The following is a 17,619-nucleotide window of genomic DNA, read 5'->3' on the forward strand; positions in this document are numbered from 1 at the left end:
ATATCTATCTCAAGCATCATTTTATTATTGGTGTTTAAATGCCAACTCCTGATACCTTGGTGGTAGGGTCAGGACTTTGGCAGCCAGGAACATCTTAGATCCTGTACATTTTGGTGTTTCATATATGGCTGCAGACGTCTTAAACCCCTTTTAGCAGCTCCTTTTGAAGTCAGTGGGTGCTGCTATGGGTGTAACAGTTTTTAAAATCAGGATACTTATTTAGGTGCCTAAATACTGACTTCAGAGCCTAATTTTAGTTACCCATTTTTAAAATTTCTAGTTCAAAGGTGTTTTTGATAATATGCTGAGCAACCCCCTCCCTCCAAATCAACTCAAGATGTTTCAAGAGGGGGACACACTTCACCTTGAGACTCCATATCTCGCAAACATCTGGTCTTATTTGGGTCCAAGATCCCAGAAATTTCTACCCTCACACAGAATCAGATCTATGAAATAGCAGGTAGGGTGGTGCGAATTTGACAAAGCTGGGTGAGTGGACAATGAGGGCAAGATCAGAGTTTTGAGGGTTAGGTTGCTCCAGCCTTACATATATAGGTTCTAGCATCTCACTAGGATCTGCCCAACCGGTCTTTAAAACGGGTTCCAGTATCCCTCTCACCCCAAACCTGCCAGGACTTACTTCATCTGATCCTCATTTACTAGCACCTAGGCACAGTAAAATGAAAAGGCAGCAAACTAGAGTCAGAATACATGAGAATGCTGCAGACACGATTAAAGCATCCTACAGTGTTACTTTCAAATATCAATAAGCAGGAACTTTCAAAATTTCCAAAAGATCCGGTCTTCAGTATCGGGACTAAAATATACCTACTTGTCCACTAGAAGTGGACTGAGACAATAGCCATCAGATAGTCACAGATTTCATAAACAGAGCAGGATTTCCACCAGCAATTTAAGATCTTGTCATAGGTGCCAACTTCTGCTGGCGCCGGTGGGTGCTCAACTCGCCTCTGCCCCCAAGCACTGCCCCAACTCCACCCCTGCCCCACCCCCTCCCACCTCTGCCCAACCCCCATTCCAACCCCTTTCCCAAAGTCCCCGCCCCAACTCCACCCCCTCCCTGCCCCTATTCCAACCCCTTCCCCAAATCCCCGCCCTAGCCCCGCCTCCTCCTGAGCGGGCCACGTTCCCGTTCCTCTACCCTCCCTGAGAGCACCCACCAATTTTTCCCCGTGGGTGCGCCAGCCCCGGAGCACCCACGGGGTCGGCATCTATGGATCTTGTGTTACGTGAAGGAGTAAATAATACTTCCCTATTCACCTTCTCCACATCATTCATGATTTCATAGACCTCTATTATATCCCCACTTAGTCATCTCTTTTCTAAGATGAACAGCCCCAGTCTCTCCTCACATGGAAGCTGCTCTTTACCCCTAATCATTTTTGTTGCCCTCTCTACCTTTTCCAATTCTAATATATCTTTCCTGAGATGAGGCAACCAGAACTGCACACAGTATTTAAGGTGTGGGCATACCATGGATTTATATGGTGGTATTGTGATATTTTCTTATCATTTCGCCCTTATTATTTATCCCCCCTTATTATTTATTCCAGCATTGTTACCTTTTTTGAGTACTGCTGCACATTGAGCAGATGTTTTCAGAGAACTATCCACAATGACTCCAAGATCTCTTTCTTGAGTGCTAACAGCTAATTTATATCCCATTTTGTATGTATAGTTGGGATTATTTTTTCCAATGTCTATTACTTTGCATTTATCAGCATTGAATTGCATCTGCCATTTTGTTGTCCAGTCACCCAGTTTTGTGAGATTCTTTTGCAACTCTTCACAGTCAGCTTTTGACTTAACTATCTTGAGTTATTTTGTATGGTCTGCAAATGTTACCACCTCACTGTTCATCCCCTTTTCCAGATCATTTATGAATACACTGAATGGAACTGGTCCCAGTACAGATGCTTGTGGGACCTCACTATTTACCTCTCTCCACTTTGAAAACTGACCATTTATTCCTACCCTTTGTTTCCTATCTTTTAACCAGTTACTGAACCATGAGAGGACCTTCCTTCTTGTCCCATGACTAATTATTTTGCTTAAGAGCCTTGGTGAGAGACTTTGTCAAAGGCTTTCTAAAAGTCCAAGTACACTATATCAATTGGATCGCCCTTGTCCACATGTTTGCTGACACTCTTAAAGAATTCTAACAGACTGGTGAGGCATGATTTTCCTTTACAAAAGCCATGTTGACTCTTCCCCAATATATCGGGTTTATCTATGTGTCTCAGAATAATGTTCTTTACTATAGTTTCAACCAATATGTGTGGTACTGAAGTTAGGCTACCCACCAGTCATCTGGTACATACGTGGATTTAAGCCACAGATTACATACCACAGTTAGTAGTTCAGGAGTTTCATATTTGAGTTCCTCAGAACTCTGAGGTGAATACACCACCTGGCTTGGTGACTTATTACTGTTTAGTTTATCAATTTGTTCCAAAACCTCCTCTACTGACACCTCAATCTGGGACAGTTCCTCAGAAGTGTCACCTAAAAGAATGGCTCAGGCTTGGAAATCTCCCTCACATCCTCTGCAATGAAGACCAATGCAAAGAAATGATTTAGCTTCTTTGCAAAGGCCTTGTCTTCTTTGAGTGATCCTTGATCCTCCAGTGGCCCTTGTTTGGCAGGCATCCTGCTTCTGATGTACTTTAAGGAATTTTTGCTGTTAGTTTTTGTGTCCTTTGCTAGTTGCTCTTCAAATTCTTTTCTTGCCCGGCCTAATTATACTTTTACTTGTGTGCATCTTACAGTAGCTTTAACTGTGTGAATGAAAAAGGACATTTGCTGTTTAAGAGCCTGATCCAGAGTCCACTGAAGCGAGTGGGAATCTTTCCACTGACTGCACTGGGTGCTGGCTCAGGCCATCAATGCACTGCTTATATCCTCCTAGATTTGCAGTAACAACTCATTTTTATTGAGAAAAGTTTCATCCATCATACTGTGTTTATATAATTCTCCGACAATATTTCACTGAAACTAACATGAGTTTTATGTAGTAAAATAACCTCTCAAGTAATTCATATCCAAAATGTGATCCACCATAAAACTGTTTTAATCTGGTGGAAATGTTCTCTGAATTTTAAATATCCACCTAAAAAAAAAAAAAGGACACTAAAAATTTACGGTAGGCTCTACAGTGTTTTGTGCTTCTGCAACCCCACGAGAGGTAACGCAAGTTACCTAGTCACCCTGACCCACGGAACTGTGCTGACTGCAATTTAAAGGGTACCAATTAGTGCCAACAGCGGTGGATGTTAGCGGATACTTGTCTGTAATACAAATGAAACAGTAGTCACTTCTAAACTGCACAGAAACACAGGAAATCATTACAACTGTCAAAAGAGATCTTAAATATACAAGCAATAATTAACCATCAAATATGGGTATCGTCTTGACAGTCTGACAATGTAGCCTAGGACACAGGAAATTTAGTTCACTATTGGAATGAATGGGAAATCAGAGATTTTCAAAGCTGTTGTCAGGTAGGTCGTATCACATAGAAGAAAAGAAAAAGAACTTCTCTAACCACTTTGATCTCCCATTCATTCCAATGATGAGCTCCCAGAAAAACTCCAGTCTAATTAGGCTGTCTATACTACACACCAGTGTCGCCGGCATTTACTGTATGTGTAGCTTCAGAGTGAAAAGTACACAGTGTCCACGCTGTAGTGTGTAGCTACACGTGTCAGGGAGGCTCTGGCAGAGGGGAGGCAGGGGGAAAGGCTTCAGCAGCTCCCTGCAGCCAAAGCCTTTCACTGGAGTGAGGAACAGATCTGGCACGGGGGGAGGCAGCAGAAATAGGCTCAGCCTTTCCCCACCACCTCCCCGCTGCCAGAGCCTTTCCCTGCTGCCCAGAGTCTTTCCCTGCAGTGGGTGAAGGGCTCTAGCAGTGGGGAGCTGGCAGAGCCTTTCCCCGCTGCCGGAATCTTTCACTTCGGTGGGGAAGGACTCCAGCAGCAGGAGACCGCAGAACACAGGGGGGGAGGGATAGCTCAGTGGTTTGAGCATTGGCCTGCTAAACCCAGGGTTGTGAGTTCAATCCTTGAGGGGGCCACTTGGGGATCTGGGGCAAAATCAGTACTTGGTCCTGCTAGTGAAGGCAGGGGGCTGGACTCGATGACCTTTCAAGGTCCCTTCCAGTTCTAGGAGATGGGATATCTCCATTAATTTAATTAAAAAAAAAAAAAAAACTACATGGCTAAAAAACAGCGGCATAGACAGATGCACAGCTTGGGCAAGTAAAGAGCCATGTACGGTACGCACTCAGGTACATACCCACACCATTCAGGCGTGTCTTTACTCGCCTAAGCCGTGCCTCACAGCCAGCCCCTATTCCCACAGAAACCCCCTCCACAAAACTTGGTCACTCAGACTTTGCACACAGATGAGAATTTGATCCATGAAACTTTGATTGTGAAACCCACTACCTGGGTACGCACACTATCCGCTGCCAAAAGAAGTGTGCAGTGTGGATGTAGCCTCAGATAGTAAGACCTGTGAAGCAGCGATTGTCTCTTTTCTACATTTGTACAGCTCCCAACACAATGGATCATGATTTGGATTGGGGACTTTGGATGCTACCATAACATAGACATTGAGAACTACTTTTGCTGATTAAATATTGAGAAAATATTAGTGCATCTTGAAAGAAACACAACCACCGCATTCACTAAGAGAAACAATGGGTCTGTAGTTAAGGACCGGACTGATATTTAAGAGTTCCGAGTTAAATTCTCCACTCTGCATTACCGACTTCCTGTGTGACCTTGGGCAATTCATTTAACCCTTTTCTGCCTTAGTTCCCGATCTATAAATGGGAGCAATGAGACTTCCTTTCTCCCACCCGTTGTCTGTCTTGTCTATTTAAGTTGTAGGCTCTTCAGACAGGGACAGTCTTATCATCATCATTATTAATACCATAAGTAATTATAATGTAATATGTAGGAGTCCCAGTCACAGACCAGGACCCCACTGTGTTCGGTGCGGTCAAATCAGAACAAAAAGAGCGTCTCTACCCCAAAGGGTTTAGAATGTATGTCCAATGCCTAGTGCCATAAGGCCCCAAACTTGGTCAGTGCCTAAACATGCTATCAAGCAAACAAACCATAATAATTCCATAACGTATTTAACTTGCTCTCACTGAAATCTATCACAAAAACGTCCATTGACTTCAGTGGGAGCAGGAGCAGGCCCCAAATGGAGACACCGAGAAAGTAACAGACATGTTTAAAAAGAAAAAAAAATCCTGTTCTGAAATCCCACTTACAGATTTGTCTCAACAGATACAGTGCTGAAGCTGTTACAGTTAGTCAATATTTAACGCTCTGTTCTGGGGAGTTCTTGGAGAGGCTGAAGATCAGGCCTTCCTGTATAGCAAGCCATAGGAGGATTTTTTAAAAACCAAAACAGAGTATAACCCTGTGGGTTTCTATTCTGTAAGCTGCACAAGGGAAAACAAAATCAATGTTTGCTAAATGAAATAAGAACAAAATGGGAAAGAAATAGCAAAAGGATATCACAGACAGATGGATAATTGTTAACTGTGGATAAGTATTAACTGACATGTCCATTCCTCACTGAAACCTGGTTAAAAAAAAAAAGAGCCAAGTCACTTACTTCAGTAAATGATGCGCCACGGAAGGGTGAGCTGAGAGTCGGCCACAGTACATTTCTGAGGAGGCCCACTGCATTATGGCCTGATGCATTCGGTATTGCACAGTCAGCATCTTCACTATGCTCTCGCCATATTTCTGAATCAGACGCTCCATTAAGGTGAGAGAAAGACCCTTTGCTGCAGCCCTGCACCAGGAGAACAATTAACAAGACAAACTGAACAGGTGAGGAGAACAAGTCCATTAAGGAGGTTGTTTAAAAACTGTTAAAGGGTTGCCATCAATTTAGTCATCACATTTCTGTCTGACTTTCAAAAATTATTATTAGATTAGGGGCCATGATCTCCATTAGAGCCTCTAGAACCCAGAGACCCAGTCCCGAACACTAACCATAGATCATCTCTGTATATCCTTGTTTTATAACTAGCCACAGCTTCCACTATGTGGATTGTTTTTTCTAACTGCTCATTTTAAATTCTCTTACACAAAGGGTAACTCTACAGGGTTCTACAACTACTATCTATGTCTGCCTCTCTGCTGCAACGCATTCTGACCTTGCAGCACTCTGTCGGAAAAGATCTAGAGCCACCGTACTTAGACTGCAAACTCTTGGGCGCAGGGACTATCTTTTTACCCTGTGCTTGTACAGCGCCTAGTACAATGGGGTTCTGGCCCATGACAGTGTCTTCCAGGTGCTACAGTAACACTACCAACTAAATAAACAAACAACAACAACTCAGTAAAGCCACTGCCCCGGCTGTTTAAACACACAAGGAGCGTGCAATTAACAAAGCGACAGAAGATCATTCCGAAAATATTTCATTAAATGAAACAATAATGCATGCCCTCTTTTGTAGTACTGCCTGGTCACCTCATGTTAGAAACACGGCAAGATTTACATAAAATGAAAGATTGCAGATTAATTACAACTGCAGAGGAGAAGACTCAGGAGGGACTTCCTTGATGAGGAAAGGGTCTGCAGTGAAATATGACCAGACTCTCCTTCTTATCCTGGCACACATTACAGTATCAGGAGAAGCCCCTTGAAATTAAAAGGGCCATATATTTAGAGCAAGATGAAGAAACTACTTCTTTACATCATCAATGGTTAATATGTGGAACTCACTGCCACGGGAGGGCAGAGAAAAATACAGTGGCTGGATTTTAAAAAGGACTCACTAATTTTATGACCATGATCAACATTTGCAGCCATAGATGCAAAGGGAAAGTTTGGCGGGGGAAAGAGAGGAAGAAATGTTATGTTATATGGCATACTCTGGTTGCTGCCAGGACCTAGGAGAATACTCCACCTCACACTACAGTATCATACAATTGACACTTCCTTGCCACAGCTGACAGAGAGCTCAGACAAAGGGATGACATGCATTGCCCTGCAATTCCAACACTGGGTCTTTCAGAGTTTTTAGGATTAAACCCACAACACAGCTCAGCTCCCTCCAACAGTAGAGACAACCTCCTCAGTCTCCTTCAATGGGATGGCTTCAGGGCTTGCCTGCTTCTTCTGACACAGGTATCAACTACAGAAGTCTTTTTCATTGCTCTGAATTCCATAAACCAGAATGCTGTGATGGAGAGTAAAGGTGGGTATGGAAGTCACTCACTTCACCCATCTAAGGTAAATGGTGAGTGAACACACACCAAGGCAGACCCTTCTGGCCAGGTAGTAATTTTATTACCAAATCTGTGTAAACAACCAGCAAAGAAAAAGCAAAAGTTGGTACTTAGTATAAGTAAAGTCAAAACCTTGGCATGAACAATGCAAGCAATGGACTGGGGCTGTGGTCAGGTGTTGATTTAGGGCAGAGGTGGGCAAACTATGGCCCGCGGGCCTGATCCGGCCACGAGCCGTTTGAAGCCGGCCTGGGTGCTCCCGCTGGGGAGCGGGGTCTGGGGCTTGCCCCACTCCGGGCGGGGCGCTGGGTCAGGGGCCGCACCACATGGCGCAGCCCTGCTCCAGCCGGGGTGCTGGGTCGGAGGCCGTAGCATGCAGCTCCCGGAAGCCACAGCATAGCCCCACTCCGGCTCCAGTGGGAGCTGCAGGGGCGGTGTCTGTGGATGGGGCAGCGTGCAGAGCCACCTGGATGTGCCTCTGGGTAGGAGCTGGAAAAGGGACATGCCTCTGCTTCCGGGAGCCGCTTGAGGTAAGCGCCGGTTGGAGCCTGCACCCCTGAACCTCTCCCCATGCCCCAACCCCCTGCCCCAGCCCTAAGCCCCCCTCCCGCCCTCCAAACCCCTCGGTTCCAGCCCAGAGCATCCTCCTACACCCCATCCTCCTACACCTCATCCCCAGCCCCACCCCAAAGCCTGCACCCCCAACCAGAGCCCGCAGCCCCACCCCATTTCTGAGCATTCATGGCCTGCCATACAATTTTCCTGATGTAATGCGCAGGCCAAAAAGTTTGCCCACCCCTTATTTAGGAACAAATGGAACGACTAGACCGGAATAGTCTTCTCTTCTGGGAGCAGAAATCAATGGGGAAGTAACTCACAGCTTGATCCCTCATCTTCCCCTCTGCCCTGCTGTGGTCCTGAACATTGTTAGCTAAGCCCTGAGGCGAGCAGGAAGAGAAACAGCGATGACTGAACAATAAACAACAAAGAAAACCTATGGCGAGTGACGTATGGAAAGTAGAATCAAGTTGGATAGACTCTGATCTGGGTAGACTCCACTATTGATTGCTTTGGGCCTAGCAATAGTAGGGCCAATTAACTCTTAGTGAGAAGTAAAAGGCATAATTATCACCTGGGAGAATTGAGATAATCCCCTCCGGCCACATGCAGGGGTCATTCGAATTAAATCGTTTGTCTACAGAGTGTTGGGTTTAATTTTGATATATGTTAGAGCTTGGCTACACTTGGACATTTATTGAAATAGCTATTGCAGGATAATTATTTCAGCATAAGCTCTTATTTTGGAATGAGAGTGTCCAGAATAACTGTTCTGTAATAATTATTACAGAACAGCTAATTTGGTAAATTTCGAACTGCATATAATCCCTTACACACAGGGATTTTAGTGCTGATGAAAGGGGCTGGTTTTAGAGCCCAGGAGTCCGAAGGGCCTGATTCTGATTGATACGAAGGCCCCTTTGCCTTGCTCTGCCAGGGTAAAGGAGTTGTAGTGTCAATCAGAAAAAGGCCCTGGAGTCTGCTGTCAGGGGCGGCTCTATGTATTTTGCCAAGCATGGCAGTCAGGCGGTGCACCTGCTGGTGATCCGCTGGTAACGCGGATTCGGCGGCGCGCCTGTGGGAGGTCCGCTGGTCCCGCGGCTTCGGCGTACCCGCCGCCGAATTGCCGCCAAAACCGCGGGACTGGCGGACCTCCCACAGGCATGCCGCCGAAGGCAGCCTGACTGCCGCCCTCACGGCGACCGGCAGGCAGCCCCCGGTGGCTTGCCGCCCCAGGCACGTGCTTGGTGCGCTGGTGCCTGGAGCTGCCCGTCTGCTGTTTATCCACAAAACAAGCCTGGCATTAGGAAACTAAGTGTTTCTACTCTGCTGAGCCAATCTACCCCAATCTTACCATGCCAGGGCCACCTCCAGGAGTGAGAGGCTGCTGTGTTCCATTCACATTCAGTCCTTGAAGTTTCTCATGGCACTATCAACAAAGGCAGACACCAGTGCTAACTGTGAAGTGGATACCTGTCCACTAGAAACTGGATTGAGACCAACTTGCTTCACAGAGGCCACCAGAGAGCCATCATCTGGGAGTAAATTCTGCTTACTTAGTATCTGGATTCTCATTACCAAACCCCTGGGCCTCCCAGCCCTCCGAATATCTGCCACTGCAAATTAAAAACAAGCCACTTATTGAGACGTGGACTCCAGGTCTATGTTAGGGAAGCAGCTGGCTGCATTAGCCAGGTCAGGCAAATCAAGAGTGAGTCGCACTGGTTCAGGAGATTTGGCACTTGGCTCCAGACGAGCAATGTAAAAATACCTCTTGGTACATCGCTGACAGCTTCAACTAGATGTGACAACTTAACAGATTAGAGTCTTTCCAAACAAAGAGGATCTTTTCCCCTCACTCAGTTGACGAATTCTTTACAAATCTAATAAGCAAACCAAGGATCATGTTTAAAGATGACCCATGAAGTATTTGCAATAAAACGTCTCTTTTTAATACCGGCAAGAAATGTTCTAAGTCATTTCTTTTAATGGCATCTCACAAAAACAGAACATGCCCTATCCTCTGAAATACAACCCCTGTATAGATATTCACAGCACTTTTTCCAAGATCCTGTATATCCACTGGGGGGGGGGGGGGGGGGGCGAGAACTGGGCTGCATGGTGGGTTGGAGAAATTCAAGCTTGTGAAAATGAGTCTGTAGCCCTGGGGTGTAGCTGTAGCCAATACAGCTGGTCTGTGTGCATCCGGGGTGTGTATGTTGTGTGTCTGTGTCGGGGGAGGGAGGTGTATTAATAATGAGGATATAAAGCCACTTAAAAATCATTCACCTGTTAATAACATTTACTATTATTTCACCATACAATTAGTTTCTCCAGTTCTTGATTCCCACTCCAAAAAAGTCATGAAACATGGTGTGATGAGGCAGGTAGCCCCACACTGGCCATGAGAGAGTTAAAAAGAGCCCACAGCAAATGCCAGGACTGGAGTGAGGAGTTAAAAGGAGGTGACCTAGCCAAGCTCAGGGCTGACCAGGAAGGAGAGCAGAGCTCTGCTTCTGATGTGAGAGAAGCCTAGCTGCCACTCAGAGACTGAGCTAGCTTACCAGCTGGACAAGCCTTCTGCTAGCTGGGACAACCAGTCCCTGGGGAATTGGTGGAAACAAGGACTGTTTAAAGACAAGCCCTGAATAGAAGGGCAGGGTCCTACCAAAGGTTCATCGGACCACCCTGTTCCGAGCTGTGGTATTTTGTTCTTGGTTTTCTTTGAACCTTAACATGCTGAAAAGGACTGGACTGAAGTGTGCTTTGGCCACAAGGCTACAGCATCGCTACCTTGGACCTCGCAGAGCCAGCGACCTACACGCAGAGACCTGCGGCTGCATGAGTCATGCCCTGATGGGCCATTCAGGGATGCTGCAGAGGCAAATCCAGGCATACATGGAGTTAAGGCTGTAGGTCTCAGTTACTTAAGACAAAAAATCTTTGGTGGAAAAATGTAGTTCTCTCAAAACACACATAGGGAGTCAAAGTTAAGGTCACACTTAAAAACTAGGAAGTCAGGAAATGCACAGCTAAAGTCACCCAACCCAACTGAACTCATCGTGTGCCCTGTCAAATTGCACTCATCATGCCTTGCATATAAAGAGAGACATTACGATGCAAGACGTTAAGATTCCACTTGCAGAATTTCCCTGCCAAATCAAGGTTGGGATTAAAACGTGCTGAGCACCTGTTCTATGAAAATTGGGCCCCATTAAGATGTCTCAAGCTCAGCTTCGAAATATTGAGGGACACAAAACCACTTTATTATCTTGGTCTCGGTCTTCTGACTTCTAAGTGGATCATATTTAATGTGGAAGTCCCTGAGAACATAGATGTCCTATGAGGAATAGCTTCATACACTGTCCATAACACAACAGAGGGTCCTGTGGCACCTTAGAGACTAATAGAAGTATTGGGAGCATAAGCTTTCGTGGGTAAGAACCTCACTTCTTCAGATGCAAGTAATGGAAATCTCCAGAGGCAGGTTCTTACCCACAAAAGCTTATGCTCCCAATACTTCTGTTAGTCTCTAAGGTGCCACAGGACCCTCTGTTGCTTTTTACAGATTCAGACTAACACGGCTACCCCTCTGATACTTGTCCATAACAGTCACTTTACTGAAAGCAATCTCATTCTAAATTGCATCTTGAATCAGATCCACACTAATTCATCAATACCCTTCTGTTAGTCACATATCATGTCCCTGTGAAGGGATTTAATCAAGGAACTAAACGTAACAGGGGACAGTTCAAAATGTTTAGACGAGATGGGTTTTAGATTGATGCATTAGGCCAACGCAGACTGTGTTGGGCCTTCAATGCACTTTTCTGGGAGCCTTACTTCTGATGCCTTTCAAAAGATACTTGCTGCAGCTCAGTTGGTCATTGATCCTTCTCTGGATGGCTGGGACTAGATTTAGAGGGCTACAGACTGGAACTTTTCCAGAAAGTGACACTCTTCTTGATGGAAGATGAAATGATTTCTTACTACGAAACAGTCCCTTGGTAAAAGACTGGGATTTGCAACCCTATGCTCCCCTACTTGCAGTTTTCAAAGCACACGCAGCTGGGGATCAGGAGGTGAATGCAGCATTTGAGAAGTGCCAGAACACAAGCACTGGAAGTACCTAAAGAACCACAAGGCACCTGTTTGACTCCTAAAAAAAGTTCCAGAGTTCCAGCATGTCTCCAGCGCCGCTGAGTGAGGACACTTCCTCCAATCCAGTTTCCCCACGGCAAAGCTGGTGTAAAACACAGCAAAGCTACAGTCTGGATAGCGACACAGATAATCCAGTCACCATCCATAACAGATTGGTTGGAAGATTGTTTAGAAAAGTAATGTCCTCCTGCTGTTAGAAAATTATTTGGGGAGGAAAGTGATACAGCATGCAAGCCAAGTGGCCTAGAGGATGACAGGCACATGCTCTGTTATTTCCAGTTTTTGAAAGATACATAAAAACTGTGTCCCCCCCACGCTCCCCCCAGGCATTTTTATTTACTTGTATTTTCCTCGTTCTATTAAATGTCACTTTTTAATCATCACTTGATTTTTTAATTGATTTTTAAGACTATCCATGCCTTGAATTGCACTTGGAAGCCAATCAGGAGCCAGGGAAGTCTTTGGAGCACACATGGCTAACTCAAGCAAGCACTGTCGGGGCAGCTTTTGAGGTACCCCATGGAGAGGACATCACAGCAATTGAATTGGGGGGGCACAAAAGCAGGCATAACTTTAGCAAGATCAGAGAGAAATGGTGATATTGCTGCGTTGCAAGGAACACTGATGAGGGGGAAAAGGAGCTTCTACTGATCTAGTCCTTAGCTGTTGGAGGTGCCATAATGAGGTTAAGACACAGAAGTAAGGCCCCAACTGCTTATACTATTCTTGTAACTGAAGAGCCAACGATACTATTTAGAGGAGGAAGGCTACTGAGCCAAATTTCAGTTCTGAAGCCCTGATGCTTACAGTCTGGCCCTATTCAATTGTCCCCTGCCAGTTCGGTTGTTTAAATTATCCTTCGTTTCCTGACCTGACTTGCTGGGTGATTTTTCCGGTACTGCTCAATGTGTACCCTCTATTCCATCCCAGAAGAGGGTGATGGGATATAGCCTGTACAATCCTTAGGTGTCCTGTTCTTCTGGACAACGGCGTTTTGTGAATGGTAGAGGCCAATGAGAATGGTCCATGTCAGAAGCTCCAAAGAGGCCACCGCTGCCTGTTGCTGTTCTTTTGCAGGCAAGCCATCATCAGCCAGCACTTGAAAGAAGTTCTTTGAATGAACTATTAGTGTCTTTCATAGCCAAAGAGAGCTGCCGTGGCCTACCCAAAGGTGTGACTGCACCTCCGGGTGCCCAGACACATTCTGGGCTGGCCATGAAAGGGATCATTAGTACTTCAAGGATTAAATAAGGTTATTGAATTAAATTTACATTTTAAAAAGCGACACTACTTTGGGTCTCATGAAAGGATGGAACTATGGCTTCCTCTCTTCAATCTTGTACTATTCTCTGTAAAACCAAGTACCATTAAAAGCTTGTAGCCAATACGTTTTCATTCTCTGGCTATTTTTGTAAAGATGGTCTTGTCACTAAGACACAGCACAGGGAGTCAAGAGATCTGGGTTTGATTCCTGGTTCAGAACTTGACTCTCACTCTGCAAGCCTGAGCTTATCACTTAACCTCTCTGGGCCTTGGCTTCCCCATCTGTAACAGCACTTGCATACATAAAGAGGGCTTAACTCACTGATGTCTGTAAAATGCTTTGGCATACTTTGCAGATCTACAGCAATATCCATGCAACAGGATTAGATCTTTCATGGGATCATCAGTTTCATGCATTTGGCATTTTGTCTTATATTATGCTGTATCATGAAGAGATTTCTGAAACTGCTATGAAAATAGGCATGCTATTTAATGTACTGTAATGATTCCCTCCCCCACAGTCATTTTCCTTTTAAATCACTGCAGGAATAAGCTATACAACTGCAATAAACCATGTGGTGCAGCTTATTGTTTGGATCTGTAGTGGCTAGCCACAGAAAGTTAAGGCCCAATATTTGGTATTCGGTGATTAAATGGAAGTAAATTTGTTTGGATGCCACATGCAACTACATCATATACCTGAGCAGGAAGACTGCTGCTGTAACACTATGATGATTTCAAGGCAGCTCAGTGGCAGAAAGATGCAGATTGATTTATGACAAATGATTAGAAGAGCTAAATATGTCTAAGTTTATCTGAGCAACACCAGGAGGAAGGGATACGATAATTATCTGCAAATATTTGAGGAGCGTAATGAGGAGTAATGGACTGGTATGAAACGAAAAAGCAAATGTTTAGGATGAATATCAGGAAGCGTCCTGACAATGAGATGCATTATGGCACGCATCCAAAATCCACTGAAGTCAATGGGACTCTTTTTACATTGACTTCAGTGGGCTTTGGAGCGGGCCCTAAATTGGGAAACAGTCTCATGGGAAGTTGTAGGAATTGCAGTGTTTCAGACACTTGGGACTAGATAGTTTCTCAAGGACATAGCCCTTCAGGGACAGTGCACTGTTGTGTAAACCCAGAAGCAGCATAGGGAGGGAACAGTGGCTCTGGGAGTCATATTCCCCCCTCCATGCTCCCCCAGGGAAATAATTTGCTGGGCTATCCCTGCAGCAAATTACTACCTATCTCTAAGCCAACTAAGCTCTACTGTCTGGCATGTTGTGGGGGGTAGAAGAAAGACTCTACCCATTTCCCACCCACTTGCTCCTCTGCACCCAGAGTCAAGGTCCAGGTAGCCCATGCCATGGTATAAGAAAGGGATCTGACCTCCCACACTTTTGTGCAGCCAGAGTCAAAAATCTAGCCCTTAAATTTCAACTGGAGAAAGCACTAGAATATGTACTGTATGGTCTGGCAGGGTGATGACGTAGATGACAATAGCTGCAATATCTATTGCCCCTGTGTGCTATATAGTGTTCCAGAGAGGAAATGATCCCTGATAAGCAATGGAGATATAGCCGGAACACAAGCTGTGTGGAAGCCTGTTTGTTCATGTCTGCAGCTCTACAGGGTTTCATTTAATAAAGGCTTCCTGCTTAAGTAGGGCTGATTCCATACATCATGACAACAGTCTTTTATATATCCGATGTCCTTCTGTAGGCACTGTGGAGCTCTTAGGTGTGAAAACCATGCAATCAATACTCCCAGTACTGAGGCTTATTTGTACTGCAAAAAGGGGCAATATCGCAAGGCACACCCTGGGTCATGATGCTTACATATTTTATTAAGCCTACATTTCCGCTCACATATGACAATTAAAACCTATACTTTGTATATCTGATCCTACTGGTAACCCCACTGTGCAAGGTGCTGTACTGCTGTAATGTTCTTCCTGGGGCTAGAACTAATGGGCCACTCCGGTCAAGGCAAAGTCCACCATTCCATCATCTTGAGAATCAGTGTTCTGCTCAAATCTTGGCATTGTTTGCAAAGCAATTGCTGCTAGACACCATTTCAATTTGCTAAAATGAGATGTAGAAGTGATGCAAAGAATCTTGTATTAACAAAAATACTAAACTAGTGCTGTCTGTTTTTACTGGAGATATAATTGTGTAATGCTGAATATTTCTTTTAAATGCCTTCTAAATCTTTTAAAATATTCTACCATTACAGATTAAAAAAAAACCCTTTGTCAGCATTTGTTTGTAAAGGATAAAGATGTGAGTAGAGTCCAATAGCTATATTGGATTAGCTGACAGAGATTGGATTGATAACCCTCCTAGTTAAATGCAACAGCTAATACATTTGGAGCACAATTATATTATTTTGAAGCCTGACGAAAGGAAGCTATTTAAAATGTCTGATTTATTTTTCAAAGAATCTACTAGAAAAAATAATTAGTTCTTTCCCTTTGTAAATCTGATCCTCCAAGTGGGCTGAAGTCAATGTGACTCCTTGCACCAGTAACTGTACTCCTGGGTGCCGGCTTAAGCTCACGGTTTGTATCCTGTCTAAAAGGCTAGGGGGTTACTGATCTACAGAGTACTGCTGATGCCTTGAACAATGGCTTTGTTTAATACAGTAAGCTCCTTGGAGCACAATTTACTGGTAACTTGAGAGATGTAAATCTGTTAACAATATTGATTTAGAGACATTCTCTCTGCTCTGTTTTATTCCAAATCTATTAAACCTAAAGAGGGACATTGGGTACCACAGCATCCTAATGCTAAAGCTTCTAATTCAGAAGACTTGGATATTGGTCCACAAGAAGCTGATATAACAACAGATTTTACTGCAGAGTTGTTTACAAGGATGCCATTAAGGTTGAAAACCAGATATTTGGCTTCCACCCATCCCTTCCCCTTTCTTATTCTCACAGAGTCCAATTATTTGTACTGTAAGAGCTTTAAAAAATGCATGAAGATGCTACAAAACTCCCTTAAAATAAAAGTCAACAGCTTGGCACTTGTAGACTTCGCAACAACAAATTAGCAAAATAGCACAACTGAAGGAGTGGGAAAAAATTAAACATCATAACATGTAAACATAGGGCCAGGAAGGGGAAAATGGTGAAAATCGTGAGGGCTTCATTGCAAAGTTAAACAAAAACTCAAAGCAGAGGGAGAGACGCATTAAGACATCCAGGCAAGGGAGCAAATACAAGTTTCCAAGGGCATTTGCAAATAGATGGAGTCTTGATGAAGTGGAAAGATGTCTCCTGTCAGATAACCAGAGCTAGGGAAGGCTCTTGGCACTGGCAGTCATGAGACCGTGTAAAGGCAACAGAGAGGAAGTCAGTATTACAGGAGCTCAGGGATCAGAGAAGGGCAGCTGAGAGACACAAGGTCCAAGGGACAGGTGGGAGCAAAGTGAACAGTACAGATACAAAATTTGGGGAATACGCCCAAACATATGCACCCATCACACGAAAGGCAGTTCGGCTTTATCTGGTCACCTTCAAATAGCCTTATTACTTTTTCATGTAACCCAGCCACAGGGAAGGTGCAAGACGGAGAAGTAGGAGGTTGGATCTATGAAAGGATCCTTACCTTCAGTGATCTGCAATATGAAAACTTTGGAGAATCACTCATCCATTGAGTGAGGCAGTGTTGTCGAGTGGCTAGGGCACTGGGCTGAACACCTGGAGACTTGGGTTCTAATCTTGGTTCTGCTTGCTGTGTTGGTACTGAAACCAGTGCATGAGAAATGGTGCAGTTATATCTAGCAGGGTACCTGCATGCCATGGGTACAGGGTGAAATGTGAAGCCGAAGCACCTGTAAACACCCCAAACTGGCTAAGTATCTTTGTTACTGTTTCATGTCTTGAAAGCGGTCAGTAGTTTTCAAGATTTTCAGCTGGTGTAAATCAGCACAGTTCCACTGAAGTCAAAGGAGCGAAATAAATAAAAATAAAAATAAAGCTATGGCAACATACACCAGCTGAGGACCCGGCCCATTCCTTCAGAGCACAATGTGCTTGGTAATGTCTTCTGTGTATGCTGATCATTTGGCCCAAATTATTTAAACAAGTACAGACGGTGTTTGAAAATTTCCTAATGGTGCAGCTGTGTCCAGTAAAACAACCTCCACTATTCAGGATGCTTTGTAGTCTGATCTGAATTCTAATGTCCATAAAAAGTGCTTCATACAACTAAAACCAAGATAGTTACACGCACTGACGTTTTTTCAGGCAGGTTTTAATACTAATGCATAGCACTTATGCAGCACTTCAAAATTTAACAGAAAACTGAAAGGCCCAGATTGCAAACCCCTTGTTCTCATG

At 44.4% G+C, this 17,619-nt stretch overlaps 1 protein-coding gene across 4 annotated transcripts in view; it reads right to left on the bottom strand.

Annotated features, from left to right (window-relative positions):
• Positions 1-17,619, bottom strand: part of IGHMBP2 (immunoglobulin mu DNA binding protein 2) — an 85,007-nt gene that overhangs the window by 23,446 nt on the left and 43,942 nt on the right. For all 4 annotated transcript variants that reach the window (XM_024113453.3, XM_005313219.5, XM_042862114.2 and 1 more), the window contains exon 9: positions 5,656-5,838. In XM_024113453.3, the coding sequence (XP_023969221.1) occupies positions 5,656-5,838 (183 nt within the window). The remainder of the gene's footprint in view (positions 1-5,655; positions 5,839-17,619) is intronic.

This window comes from Chrysemys picta, chromosome 4, assembly GCF_011386835.1.
Source record: "Chrysemys picta bellii isolate R12L10 chromosome 4, ASM1138683v2, whole genome shotgun sequence".
Lineage (NCBI taxonomy): Eukaryota > Metazoa > Chordata > Testudines > Emydidae > Chrysemys > Chrysemys picta.